Genomic DNA, 15,172 nt, shown 5'->3' on the forward strand with positions numbered 1-15,172 from the left:
TTTTATTGAAAAATAGCAAGAGATAAAAATTGTTTATTTTCTTCTCATAGAGCTCGGAAAATTTTTTCAGAATTTTGTATTAACTTTTTAGTACTGCATTTTCTTGCGTTTTCTTGAAGTACTAGAAATTGATATTAGGGAGTTTTTGGGGTCGCTAAATCTAAATCCGTTGTCAAAATTACAAAATTCAAAATGGCGATATCCCGAAACCAACGCGTTTAACTGCTGTATTTTTGTGTCTACATGGATACCTTCAAACTTTTGGCCATAATGGATCTGCTATTTTGAATATTCTAATTTGGACAACGGATTCATATTTAGCGACGCCATAAACCTATAAGTTTGTGTTCTAGTTCAAATCATTCTATTTTTGCATTGTTGGGTTTATGTGGATACCTCACGTTATCCATATTGGGTCCGCCATTTTGATTTTTGTAATTTGAACAACTAATTCGGATTCAGCAACCCCAAAAATCTCTAGTACCAATTTTCATGGAAATCCCTAGATCAGACATGGATTTATGAAGATTTTCTTTCTGGGGCCCCTTTAAGGACCTCATTGATCAACAAAGGATTAAAAGAAAATCCAAACAGAGAACAATGACCCCGCAAACGTTTACGAGTTGTGATTTCAATAAAGTGATTTAATAAATTTTATCTTTTTGATAATATACATCCGATATGCTGAGAAAAAATATCCGTAAAATGAAAAATATTTGTGGATACTAATATACAGAGCTGTGAATATTATTAAAATAATTTTAATTTTTCTCTATTCATTTTCTCCAATTCTTTTCAATAAATACCTAATTTCAGGAAATTTATATAATTTAGTCGTACACTATATAATATAAATATATAATTAATATTAATATTATAATATTAATATTATAATTAATATTAATTTATATATAATTATTTTAAACCTATAAGGAATATGTCGATTACATATAATATTTCCTGAAATTTATTGAAAAGAACAATTAAAGAAAATTAATAAAAAAATAAAAATTATTCTAACAATGTTTTCACGCTCCTCTATATTACTTATAATTAATAACATATTTACTTAAATCTAAATTTTTTCACATTTAAACAGAATAAATTTCTTTCATGCAAAGCTACACTTTTAAGGAAATACACATTCTTTTATGTAAAAGAAGTTCTTTATGTAAGAATATGCATATTAGTATAAATGAATATGTTATTAACCGAATAAATATTCTTTATTTTTTAGATACTTTGATCTTAGTATATATAAAATAAGCGTGTTACTGTCAGGATTGAAGGTTGGTAAAAGCTACGTTCAAGAAACACAATGGTTGAGTGAGCGCTCAATGTCGCGTTGGAATATTCTTTTAAACTTACCATGAATTTGAAAGAATATCTCAATCAGAGGTGGTAATCGCTCAACGGCTGTCCAACCGTTGTGCTTTTTGAACGTACCCAAATTTACGCACGTGAGCGCTCGTACATACACGTGGAACCGGTTCCTTCAAATTGACGAAACACTTAAAATATTCTGTTGCCCGCACGCGCGCGATGTTTCGACGAGTGATTTATCGTGCAGTTTTCACGGATCTGCAAAGTCGTTTCATACGAATCCTTTTCAAGATACAAAAAGGAAAACTTTTTTTCAAGTTTATTATATTTCTAGTAGTGCAGGAATAGACTGTCAGTAAGTTGTATTTTGCTAACAAGTAAACCTAAAATTACACTCCGATTTCTTTCTAATTCGGCACGCGCGTGTTACGCTTGCTGAAGATTGCAAGTGCGATAAAATATAAGAAATAAGAATAAATTAAAGTAAGTGGAGTTAGAAACGTTAGGACAAAGCGCAAGACGATTAAAAAGAATTAAGAACGAAATAAGGACGTCAATCATGAATCTTTTTACGTGAACTCGCGATCTTACTTTTGTGTAATCTTTTTTCTCACAAGTAAATCTATCCAAAAGGTACATTCCGATTTCTTTCTAATTTGGCATAAATGTAGAAGTACAAAAAATATTTGTCATATTTTTTCATTTTGGCCCACTTTGAGTTACGCGAGCAGTTTATAGCCTTTTAATGTTGTTACTCCTATTATCAACAAGTGCAACAAAAATGTGTAAGAAATAAAATTGAATACAAGATATAGGTTTTTGGTTTGCTAATTATTAATATTAGATCAAATGTGTAAAATTATTTGTATAAATAATAAAATGTTTAAACAAAACATGTATAAAAAGTTGAAAAAAATTATACAAATAATTTCTCGATTTCGCCGAGATTCGAACTATTTTTGACTAATTTAGCACAGATATGAAATATTTTGGTTGGAATCTCGGCTAAAGAAATTTAGAATGATTCGTGTCTCAGCTATGTCGATTTTGTTAAAATTATTTGATTGTATCTTGTATTCAATTTTATTTCTTATGCATTTTTGTTGTTTTTGTTGATGATAGGAGTGAGAACATTAAAAAGCTATAAACTGTCCGTGAAACTCAAAGTGGGCCAAAATGAAAAAAATATGACTTAAATATTTTTTGTGCTTCTACATTTGTGCCAAATTAGAAGGAAATCGGAGTATACCTTTTGGGTAGGTTTACTTGTAAGAAACAGTAAGAAACAGTAAGTTTTGCTGAAACCAACAAATCTCAGTAGTAAATTACTTAATTTTCTAGACTACTCTTCCTCTCTCTCTCTCTCTCTCTTTCTCTCTCTCTATCCCCTCTTCCTCTATTCTTTGATCATAGATACCTGTTCAGCAAGTACAAAAATGCATAAGAAATAAAATTGAATACAAAATACAATCAAATAATTTTAACAAAATCGACATAGCTGAGACACGAATCATTCTAAATTTCTTTAGCCGAGATTCCAACCAAAATATTTCATATCTGTGCTAAATTAGTCAAAAATAGTTCGAATCTCGGCGAAATCGAAAAATTATTTGTATAATTTTTTTCAACTTTTTATACATGTTTTATACCTGTTCAGCAAGTAGAAACCCGCGTACGTGCTTGAGATTTTGTGCACGCGCGCTTGTCACACCCGTTACAAATCCAGAATGCGCAAGTAGCATCAACACGAGTGGCAACAAATAGAAACAGGCGAGAGAGACAGGTTGAATGCAGAAGAACGCGCGAGGCTCTTACCGCTCAATTTACAGTCGGTCAGCAGTGTTATGCGCCTATTATTTGTAACCGTACGCGTACGGCGAGACGATTAGGGGAAATTGAGTCATGGATGATTATTAAAAGGAAGAGCGCGGCCGCGCGCGCGCAGAAACGACGCGATGGTGACGCGACGCGACGCTTCCCGTCGCGCGCGTAATAATCGTGACGAACCACCTCGAGTGTCGTCCCGGCGCATTAATTGCTACATTCAGACGTCACCGACGCGCGGGCGACTGTAGACGTGATACCGCTTATGAAGCCGCGTTATCGCCATAATAATTTCGCCGCGCGTGCGTTACTTCTCCGAGTTAATTTCGCAGACCGCAATTCGACCGGTTCTCCCGGCTCGAATTGTTGTCGCGCGTGACGTTAATCGACGGGACGCGCAATATCGAGCGACAAATAGCGATTATCTCTCCGTGTGTGAGACGTAAATCGTGCCGCGACTAAAATACTAACCGGGCCCACAAAGAGCGCGTCCTTGCGCCGACTTCGTTATAGCGCGTTGCGTCAATTTCGAGCTGATTTCTCCCAATGAAAAATATCCAGCAGCGCGGAGCTTGTGAGAGAGATCAGTCCGGGAGGGAAGAAGGCCTTTTTTTCTCCTGACTTCTCTCTCTCTCTCTCGATCTTTCGTGCGCTCCCGGCGATGGTGGAATTTTCCACGAGAAGGTTTTATGATCCGGCGGCGGTTACAAAAGGAACGCGCGACCCGTTTCTTTCTGGCGAGAAACGAAATGTCGCCCGGAGCGGCGAGTCGCTCTACCAGACCACGTGTACGCTGCGAAAGGACATAAACACGTGCGCGCTCGCTCGTACAATGGAGCATGTTAGCGACATCGATCTACCATCTCTCTCGAGTGAACCGACGAGTTCTAAATCGACGAGAACGACTTGCAATTTGAAATTTAGAATACACTTTATGGCCGGTGGACTGATTTTAATTTCAATTTATGCGAGAGAGAAATTGTGGAGTTTGCTTGTTAACGCGCGCGCGTGTTACGCTTGCTGAAAGGTTGCAGGTGCGATAAAATATAAAAATAAATTAAAATAAATGGAGTCAGAAACGTTAAGACAAAGTGCAAGACGATTAAAACGAATTAAGAACGAAATAAAGACGTCAATCATGAATCTTTTTACTCGCGATCTTACTTATGTGTAATCCTTTTTCTCACAAGTAAACCTATCTAAAAGTTACACTCTGATTTCTTCCTAATTTGACACAAAATGTAGAAGTAAGAAATGTAAGTCATATTTTTTTTCATTTTGGCCCACTTTGAGTTCTACGGGCAGTTTATAGCTTTTTAATGTTCTCACTCCTATCATCAATAAGTACAACAAAAATACATAAGAAATAAAATTGAATACAAGATATAATAGATAGTTAAATGATTTTAACAAAATCGGCATAGCTGAGACACGAACCATTCTAAATTTCTTTAGCCGAGATTCCAACCGAAGTATTTCAAATCTGTGCTAATGCTATATGACTTAAATATTTTTTGTACTTCTACATTTGTGCCAAATTAGAAAGAAATCAGAGTGTAACTTTTGGATAGGTTTACTTGTTAGTATGACATATCGTAAAAAACGAATAATTCTACAGCAGACGATCATGAGTCCTTCTCTCCAATATGAACTCATGAACACTCATGTGTTTTCAGAGTTATATTTTTCGTTTTTCACGAGTTGAGGGAAGGAATTGAAACTGCAGAGCGAAGGTATTTTGTTTCACTATGATATCGGTCGCAGCATCTTTCCGCAAGGCGCAGGATGAATCAGTGCTATTAATGCGCCCCATCGTGCACACGCTCGTACATGTGCTAAGTGAGGTAGATATATATCAGGGTTCCGTGAAACCAGGTCAAAAACCTCCGCGGTGTCCCCCTCGCTTGCATAACCTTGTCCCACAAAGGGGCCGCGAGGGGGGAAACGCTCCTTTCTCTCGTAAGGAATCGCTTTGTCTCGTCCGCTTGCACAGGATCTCTCGAGGTCCTGCTGGCATCACTCCACAATGTTACTCAACGTCCTGGTCAGTCCACGAAGGATACGGCTAGGACGAGGATTCATTAAGAGAAAATTACAGCAAGCACTGGAATAATAAGCGGAATAATCCTTCAAGGAATACTATTTTCCGTCGACGCACAGAAAAAAAATTTAATATCTACTTAACTTTAGAACCCTAAACATGAATAAAGTTTACTCAGGCTAACTTCTTAGACGTTACCGTTCTTAAAAACATGTATTTTGTTTTTTTATTATAACTTTTTTCAATTTTATTAAATTGTGAAAACATTAATAGATTCATATTTTCCGATGTTTTCTGTATCGATAAGAAAAGACTGAATTTCGATCATTTTTAGAAGTTATAAACAAATGAAAAAATGGGTAAAATTCACCCATGTTTAAGGTTTATATAACTTTTTGATGTTTAGGGTTCTAGTGTTAAAACTAATGCGCTTAAATTAATTAATATATTTTATTAATATTTTATTTAATTTATAAATTAATTAATATAATAAATAATATAATATAATTAATATAATAAATAATATAATTATTTTTCTTATAACGATATTTTTTCCGACATTCAAAAATATCATATAAAACTCAATATTTTGTGATTATTACCGCTTATAAAAATAATTTTCTAATAATAGGAATATATTCTTCTTTATCGAATTATATGAAATACATTGATGCAAATGTTTTCGGTTAACGCTATATAATCTCATTTTAGGATTTACATGTCAAAAGTAAAAATTTTTGCAAATCAGAAATATTCTTTTTTCTGTGTGAAAGATTAATTTCTGCGACGTGAAGTTAGTGGTAAAATTGTTTAGGTAATAATTATTTTTTACCTCTATTATAATAATAATAAATAATTATTATCCATATTATTACTGCGTAAGTCTGTTAGCAATGTGAATCCTAATGGGAGTTTGGTGTACTCCCATCTTCATTGCGTCCAAACCGTTCTACAACCGACTGCACGTAGTTATTTTTCAATGTATCAGTATAACTGCGCGATATTTTCAGGTTCTCTATCATAAATATTACATGCTATTGTGCACGAGGCGTAACCCACTAAAGGTGCCCCACGACACTTGATATCCATTTAAACACGGTTGCTCTTTTGCTGTCGGCGCACATATTTCTGCTCCCTTTTTACAAAACGTTTGAATAATTTAATAATCCTTGCTCGGTCGTAAACCTTGACTGCTCGCATGAAACGTACATATGTAATGCGCGTTCACTTATTTATGGTTTTTTTTTACTAGGTCAGACGCAGCATACACATACGCACGCACACATGTACACGCGCGTCGGTCGAACTAAATTCTCGTATCTGCTCGATCAAAATTTTATTTCAACATGTGAAGATCGACGATCGTGTTGGCGAAAAATCTTGTCTGTATGTATCGTAAAGTGAAGTTATTTACACACGGAAAAAAAGTTGAATTAACCAAATATCTGGTCGAATATGAACAATCCGGTAATTCCAATTGAAGTAACCCGAATTCTGTTTAAGTTAACAAGATTTTGGGTTGACTTAAACAGAATTCGGGTTACTTCAATCGGAATTTCTGGATCGTTCATATCCGACCAGATCTTTGATTAATTCAACCAAACCTTTTTTTTTCGTGCATGACTGTACATTTTACATGATTTACTGTCTTGATTTTTCTTAAAATTTGTTTATACATATTTCATGTTACATTTTACAATTTGAATTTTTTGTTGTATTGATGCAACAATGAATTTGCTAAAAAGTTACAACTAGGTTTTCATATTATATTTTGCCTGACAATATTTTGTTCCACGTAAATTTAATATAATATATTTCGTATTTCTTTTGTGTGCCTCTATTTTCCGTCATTTTATATGAGAAAAAATATGAATGCCGTATAAATCATTTATAAGGCACGCAATCTGTACAAATTAACTGGCAAAATTGCTGCCAAATTTACGTACATCTGTCTACGTGGGTTTGGATGGTAAAAATGAATCATATCGATTCGCAGCGAGACTCGCGGCCGGTACTCTCTTATTTCGTATGCAGATGAGAAGGTAAGACGATACCACCCGCTTGTCCGACGTGAAATTCGGTCGATCGCATAACGCGCGCCGGACACATTCTATCATGATTCTTGCATACGCTCTCGATAACTAATAATGCAGCATGTCTCAACGTCGCTGGAAATTTAATGAGACGCATTTGCCGGCAGACAAATGTCGCGCATTTGCGTTTCGGATGCCGCGAGCCGCGTAATATCCCGTTCTTTGAGTTATCCGTGTAAAGGAGTGAGGAAATCGTCAGTCTCTTTAATTAGTAAGTTGCACTACTCGGTCGACTTCCGTCTCAAGTGTCAAGTCGTCAAGTAAGGTAAATGTCGCAGTAATTGAAACCTCAATTTAATTGAAACACACATTAATAATATATTTATATTTAATATTTCTAAAAGAAATTTTGTTAAAGAATATTTCTTTACGCCGATTTGTAAAACATTATTCAATGATCATTCAATCACTGAGTCTGTATTATTCGGTAATTAACAGACGATTCATTTGTCAGTTCAATTACTGGTACAATCAGCATCATCTATTATATCTCTCATTAAAATTATAATATATTGATATCTATTGATTATTTTATTTTCTATTATTTTTCGATCGCTGACGAACTAAAGTTTTGTGCAAACGTCAGTTTCGTTAGTAATTCCATTAATTGTTTATTAATGAAAATGTAAAACTAATCGTGCTTTCTTAATAATCCATTTATCGTGGCATTTACTTAAGTAATTTACAGTGAAAATAGCGAAAATGATTAATCGATCCATCTCACCCTCTTGTCCCCCCCTCTCTCTCTCTCTCTCTCTTTCTTTCTCGTACGACTCGTCGTTGTGTTGCGCAGTTCCACGAGTGCGAGCCGCGGAACCCTGAAGACGGGATAAAGGATGGCACGGGCGCAAAAATAGACAAGTCGCGAAACAAGAAGACTTTTGACGTAACGTCGCAAGCGGCAGATGTTGCATTCAGCGGAAAGGGCCCGTCTTTTCGCCAAACAGACGACGACGAGTGCGCGGCCGGTTCTCGCCACCAGATCTCCTCATTACAGCGTCGCCGTGGCGGGGAGCTTAAGGTGCGCGCACACCGGATCGGGGCGCGAAAAGCCAGGCGTATCGTCGACTCACCCGAGTGGCTGACAATCACCTCGCAGATTCCAGGCAGAGAGCCAGGGAAAGGTGAATCGAGACGTCGCGTCGCGGCGCTTCCGGGGTCGTCCGCGGCCGACACGCTCGTGACTGCGATGGAAAGACTCGCGCTATGCCACGCTATTTCTGCATTTTGTTCGCGGATGAAACTGGTCGCGCGCTGTCGTTGTGAGACGATCCTAAGACTCATATATCTATATATTCGCACACACCGCGCTTCTCTGTGCAGTCTGTTGTTCAACAATAAAGTCGATCGCGTTGTTGTCGTCGGGCATTTAGGAGGGTTGCTCGTCAGTTGCTGTCACGAGATTCCTGGACACTTCGGGCTCTCCTGCGCGCGAACGCGGAAATCGAGCGAGAGGTATTGCGAGCTACGGTGTGTTTTGAACCAACTGCTCGGCAGGGCCAAAATCGAAAGCCACAGTTGAGTCGAATCGAGTTGTTGAGTCCAGTGGAAACAAGTTTGCAGCACTTTTATCTCGACGAACTACAGAACGCATCCAGCACCCAATAGGAGAATGTATCTTCCGGAAATAAATCAATTTTTTCTTTCTCTTCGAAGAAGCCAGACCAATGTAACGCTCTGAAAAAAAGCGTATTTCTGACGCGGAACTCTCGATCGATGATGTCAGAAGCGAGAAAACGCATGATCAAAATTCTTGCGAAGCAAAAGGATATTTCCTTAATGCGACTCTTGAGTTCGATTGAGCACATTTGTGTAAAATATTCCAATAGTTTTCTTTTTGTTCTAGCAATCAATAAATAATAATATGTTAACGTGACATGCAATCTTTTTTTAGCCTGTCTTGCTTCATGATTCTGTCACGTTAATTTTATAGTTATTTATTGATTATTAGAGTAAGAGGAAAGTTCTCGGAATATTTTACAAATGTATTCAATCGATTACAAGTGTCATTTTATGGATATAATTTTTCATCTTGACATATTCCGCAAAAATTTTGGGAAATACATCTTCTCGCTTCCGAGAAGTCATTAATCAAGATAGCCGCAGCGAGGACACAAAAGCCTTAAACAATTTTTAACTAAAAAACCGATTTTCTCTCCTCTAGGATACTGGATGCGTTGTGAAACTCTTCGAGATATTTTAACCCAACATGTTGCAACTCTTCTTTCACTGACTGTACGAGAAAGATTTGAATATTTTCCAATAAAGAAATGTATTACAATAAGAAAATTTGTCTGCTGAGAACTGCTCGAAAAGAAATTCTCTCATTAGACATCGACTTTCCAAGCTGCGTGGAAGAAGAAGCGTTTAAATTGTCCTGCAACGGTCCTGCAAACGGTTGTATGCTCGTTGTAACGCGTGAAAAAATCGCTGTTGACTCCACCGAACATGTTGATGTAATCGTCCTTGCGTAACTGCGTGCTGTGGAACAAAGATGAAAATTACGTGACAGCTGTCGGCGGCGACGCGGACAGGCTAAATTATGTTGATTGCCGATATGAGTGTGTCAAGAAACAGAGGGAAAAGCGCGTGTCGGGCGTGTCGTTACATCATCTTGTTACAAGCAGTAATTGAAGACGAATAAAACAGAATTGTCGCCGACTGACTGCACTTGGAGACAGTTCTCGTGCTGCGTCGTGGGGTCAATATTGTAGATAAACAATTGATAAAACAGGTGACGTAAGGTAAGAACAGAAGGGAACATGCACTCGAAAGAAAAACGATCTTGCAGTCATAGCGAAAAGGATTTAGATATGAGAATTTATTCAATCTATATAGGTAACAGAGAGACAGAATTTATATATGAACTATTTGTAAAATTTAACAAAAAGTTTCCCTGTAACGCTCATTCAGATTAAGACCTTATAAAAATGATTGTGATAGACGAAAAAGACTAGTATAGTAATCCGGTTCGTGACGATTGTAGTGACGGTTAGTAGTTTTTTTCAATATATTTAATCTGCTATTAAAAGTGTATGTATTGAGGTCTCACACGGAGAAAAATAATTTTGTTCTTTTAGCAAAATCCTCGTTGCTAATGCATATTCGTAGTGACATCAAAAAATTTAGTTGACGTAACGTGCAGTGACTGAACTAGTAAGAAAGCACGATCGATTTTACATTTTTCTTAATAAATAATTAGTAACTAACAAAACTAACGTTTATATAAAACTTTGATCTGTCAGTAATTGAAAAATAATAGGAAATAAGATAATCAATAAATATCAATAAAAAATGCTAAGATTCTTAATTAGTCAATTACCTCAGGTATCTCAAATATTTGGTCAATCCTCAGGTATCGCAAATAGCTCAAACTTTTGCTTGACCTCAAGCTAACACTCAAGTAAATATTCAGACGAATATTTCCGGTTGCAGTTTTTTTTGCACTTGTTTTTTGTCGCTAAATTTTTGACCATTTTGTTACACAAATAGAGAGCTTTTTTGTACAAAATTACTTTGATCTAATTGAAATTGAAATCTAATTGAATTCACTCACATGGATTAAATTCTCACTACAGGTCAACTCTAAGTTAAATTAAACATTTACTCTAGTGATTTTCCGAATGGCAATATTTTCTATCTTTATCGCTTTGAGTGAGATTTTACTTCAGGAAATCTAGAGAATGCAGTGGTTTCTTATCTAATCAAATCTTATCATCGAGAAAATAGAATGTTTATAATTAAATTATTATAAACTAATATTTTATTAATTACTTGATTGAAAACTCCGAATGGCAATATTTTCTATCTTTATCGATTTGACATTTTACTTCAGGAAATCTAGAGAATGCAGTGGTTTCTTATCTAATTAAATCTTATCATCGAGAAAATAGAATGTTTATAATTAAATTATTATAAACTAATATTTTATTAATTACTTGATTGAAAACTCCGAATGGCAATATTTTCTATCTTTATCGATTTGACATTTTACTTCAGGAAATCTAGAGAATGCAGTGGTTTCTTATCTAATTAAATCTTATCATCGAGAAAATAGAATGTTTATAATTAAATTATTATAAACTAATATTTTATTAATTATTTGATTGAAAACTCCGAATGGCAATATTTTCTATCTTTATCGCTTTGAGTGACATTTTACTTCAGGAAATCTAGAGAATGCAGTGGTTTCTTATCTAATCAAATCTTATCATCGAGAAAATAGAATGTTTATAATTAAATTATTATAAACTAATATTTTATTAATTATTAGATTGAAAACTATTCATTTTATAAAAATGCATCGACTTGATTTCGCACAATTACAATTCAACGCGACAACAAAGGTGCCGCCGCTATTTATTTACATATTACGTCGAAGCGCGTCGGTACCGCGATGCTATCGATACTGATAAGTTCAAGTGTCCGTGGCGCGTCTAATTACGAGTAAGTGCAAGACGAGTATTACGACTGGCAGTCGCCGGTCACTCCCGAGGCTGTTTCATTCCCGATGCGGCAGTGCCGCTCAAGAGAGCTCCTCGCGATCGTTAGTTGACGAACGAGTGCTCGCGAGTTCGCTACCGTGTAGTGTCGTGTCGCAGGAAGTTCCGTATCCTTCTCGCCAGGAGGGACTCTCCTCTTCCCGTCGATTCAGCCCCGCGAAACTCTGCGAGTCGAGTCTCGAGTTGGATCATTCTCCGACGCTGCGTTCGTCCCACGAAACGCTCGAGTGCGGAAATTAGTTGAAATTATCTCAAGGTGAGAAATCTCGACGGATTAAGGAAGAAAGCAAACTGGAAATTGCATTGCATTGCTTGAATCATGCGTCATCATGAATAAAGTCCATGTAATAATAAATAAATTGATGTGAGGTTACTTCAATTAGAATCAAATTTGGTTCTAAAGAACCAAAAATACTGCGTTTAAAAATACTCAATCAAAACGCTTTTGATTCACTCATTATTAAGTTAGTTTAATCAAACTTTTTTCACTTAAATCCAGATAGACCCAGATAGACTCAATTATTATAAATTAATATTTTATGATTACTTGCGTGATTATTTTCACGATTATCACGACATGATATTCCAGTATTTAAGATATTTTATTATTGATTTCATGATCACTTTTCTGATTATCACGACGTAATATAATCAATAATGGAAAGTCTACAACTTTTTTAATTACATTTATGAGGCAAATATCCCGTAATGAATCAAACATTAAATTTACATTATACGATAATATACACTTTTTGTTATATTGATGCGGCAACGCGAATTTACTAAAATTTACATTCAGATTTCCACATCACATTTTACATGATATGTTGTTTCGAACAAATGTTGATTATTTTTTTTCGTATATTTTTTCGTATTTCTATTTTGTCATTTTATGTAATAAATATGTGTGTTACAAAGACCACTCGTAAACGACGCAATCTTTACAAACCGACTAGTAAAGTTGTTGCCATATTTACGCGCACCTGTCCTTCTGAGGATACACGATATGAAGATGTATTTTTTTCACACACGGAGGCACGCACATACGCAAACATGCATAAACACAGTATGGGAATGTTTTTCACACGCGTCTCAAAGCTATTGAGAATGTTATATACTTCTTAGAAAAAATGCTTCTACGCACAGTCTTATTCTTCGCTCTTTAAACTTCCTATACTCTGCTGAAATTGTTTCTGTTTCATAAGTATAATTAACCGGACAAAGCCACACACTTCATGTGGCGCTTTTTCGGTTAATGAATGTTTACATCCTCGAGAAGAATTCTCTGCGTCTTATCGAGTGAGCATTCCTCAATACGCAATTACATTTCGACAAAAACGGATGTCTTGCAGAACGAATATCTGCAATGGACATCTTGCGAGATATCTAAGCACAAAATCGAACACGGATAACCACGAAATTCGCTTGTGTTAGGCTCTCTATCTGTCTCTATCTGCCTCGTGACCGTGATAATTGGTGTTTTAGCAGCCAGCAGAACGGAGCTGCCATCACAGCGACTACTCCACATGTGGACATCGCCGTCCCGACTCAGGATCGGCCGGGCACCCAGGAAAAAGACTCAGCCTTAAGTTGATAGCTGCGCCAACAGCTGTCGTGGCCGGTGAAGAATGGAGAATACCGATGGATCCAGGAGGAAGCTCTCCTTCCTCGGCTTCGGTAAACGGGTATCGGTGAGTAGAGATCTCCATGAGTAATCCTTAGCTTTTGATAAACTTCCGCGAACGAGCGACAATGAATCAGCCGACTCTTCCTCGAGTTCTCTCCTGACATTGAATTGTCCTCGACTTCTCTCTCTTGACTGTTACCGCGCGAGTTTCATTCGCTCGCTTCGTAAAACACATGTCGCGAGTAGGTTCGTATGTGAAACGCCGGCTCGGTTCGAGTGTCCAAGCGATAATCGGCAGCTGATATCGGACGATACACAATACTCCGCATAAGGCTTGGTATGTCGGTTTGATACTGTACTCTTTTGAAAAGAATCAGTAAAACGAGATACTCAGTACACGCTCACTGATTTTCAATGGAGACGCTTCCACTTTACTGTTCTGTCTTACCAGGTATGTAAATATGAAACCGGAATTTTTATATAGAAAATACACGTTTACTGTATGAAAATGATAAAAAATATTTTATTCGAAGTATTGCCCATCGCTAGCTATACATTTTTCCCACCTGTCTGACAATTTGTGGATGCCACGCCAAAAAAACTGTTGCTCTTTTGAGGCAAACCAGTCATCGAGCCATTTTCGTACATTTTCGTAAGAAGTGAAGCGCTGTTTAGCAAGTGCGTGTCCTATCGATGCAAATAAATAGTAATCGGACGGAGCCAAGTCTGGTGAGTAAGCCGCATGCGAAAGTATTTCCCAACTAAACGCCTCAATCGTTTCCTTGACCAGTTTTGCTGTGTGTGATGGTGCATTATCATGAAGCAAAATCACTTTGTGTTGCCTTTTTTTATATTCTGGTCGTTTTTCACGCAAAGCTTGATTCAAATCGATCATTTGTTGTCGGTAGCGTTCAGTATTAACGGTTTGGCCAGGTTTTAGCAGCTCATAATAGATCACACCCTTCTGATCCCACCAAACACAGAGCATTGTCTTCCGTCCATAGCGATTTGGCCTTGCAGTCGATGTCGATGGTTCGCCTGGAGTTACCCATGATCTTTTACGCTTAGGATTCTCAAAATATATCCACTTTTCATCGCCAGTCACAATTCGATGGAGAAATGACTTTCTTTTGTACCTGGCGAGCAGCATTTCGCAAGTGGTTTTTCGGTTTTCCTGCTGTCTTTCATTCAGTTCATGTGGAACCCATTTTCCCATCTTCTGGATCTTTCCCATGGCTTTCAAACGTATGGAAACGGCTTCTCGTGTCACATTTAATTGATCCGCGAGTTGTTGTTGCGTTTGATTGTCATCCTCATCCAACAATGCTTGCAATTCGCTATCTTCAAACTTTTTCGGTGGTCTTCCACGTTCTTCGTTTCTCACGTCAAAATCGCCATTTTTAAATTTTTTAAACCACTCAACGCACTGTGATTTACCAAGAGCATGTTCACCGTAAGCTTCGACAAGCATTCGATGCGATTCTGCAGCAGTTTTCTTCAAATGGTAACAGAAAATCAATGCTGTCCGCGAATCGTAGTTTCCAGGCATAAAATTCGACATGTTCAACGCTATTACAAACTATGCTGTTGTATGAAACTTGTATTGTTGTGAGTTGAAAATCTTTGTCAGAGATGTCAACAAGGAAATGGCACCAATGACGCGGTTTGACGGTAACTACATTGACAGCTAGGGCCATCTATGGGCAAATTCCGGTTTCATACTTACAGACCTGGTATCTCATTGATTTAGACTAATGGAGAT

General features: G+C 36.9%; 1 protein-coding gene across 6 annotated transcripts in view; it reads left to right on the forward strand.

Annotated features, from left to right (window-relative positions):
• LOC116841405 (band 3 anion transport protein) overlaps positions 1-15,172 on the forward strand; it is a 66,387-nt gene that overhangs the window by 15,236 nt on the left and 35,979 nt on the right. Inside the window, exons 1-2 of one of the 6 annotated variants that reach the window (XM_032809295.1) lie at positions 8,586-8,736; positions 13,269-13,474. In XM_032809295.1, the coding sequence (XP_032665186.1) occupies positions 13,412-13,474 (63 nt within the window). In that variant the 5' untranslated portion in view covers positions 8,586-8,736; positions 13,269-13,411. Of the gene's footprint in view, positions 1-8,585; positions 8,737-9,250; positions 10,026-11,522; positions 12,040-13,268; positions 13,475-15,172 lie in introns of those variants that run through there. The other 5 variants (XM_032809299.1, XM_032809298.1, XM_032809294.1 and 2 more) reach the window with 5 other exon arrangements.

This window comes from Odontomachus brunneus, unplaced genomic scaffold (assembly GCF_010583005.1).
Source record: "Odontomachus brunneus isolate Ranch 3 - 2012 unplaced genomic scaffold, Obru_v1 Obru_scaffold_015, whole genome shotgun sequence".
NCBI lineage: Eukaryota > Metazoa > Arthropoda > Insecta > Hymenoptera > Formicidae > Odontomachus > Odontomachus brunneus.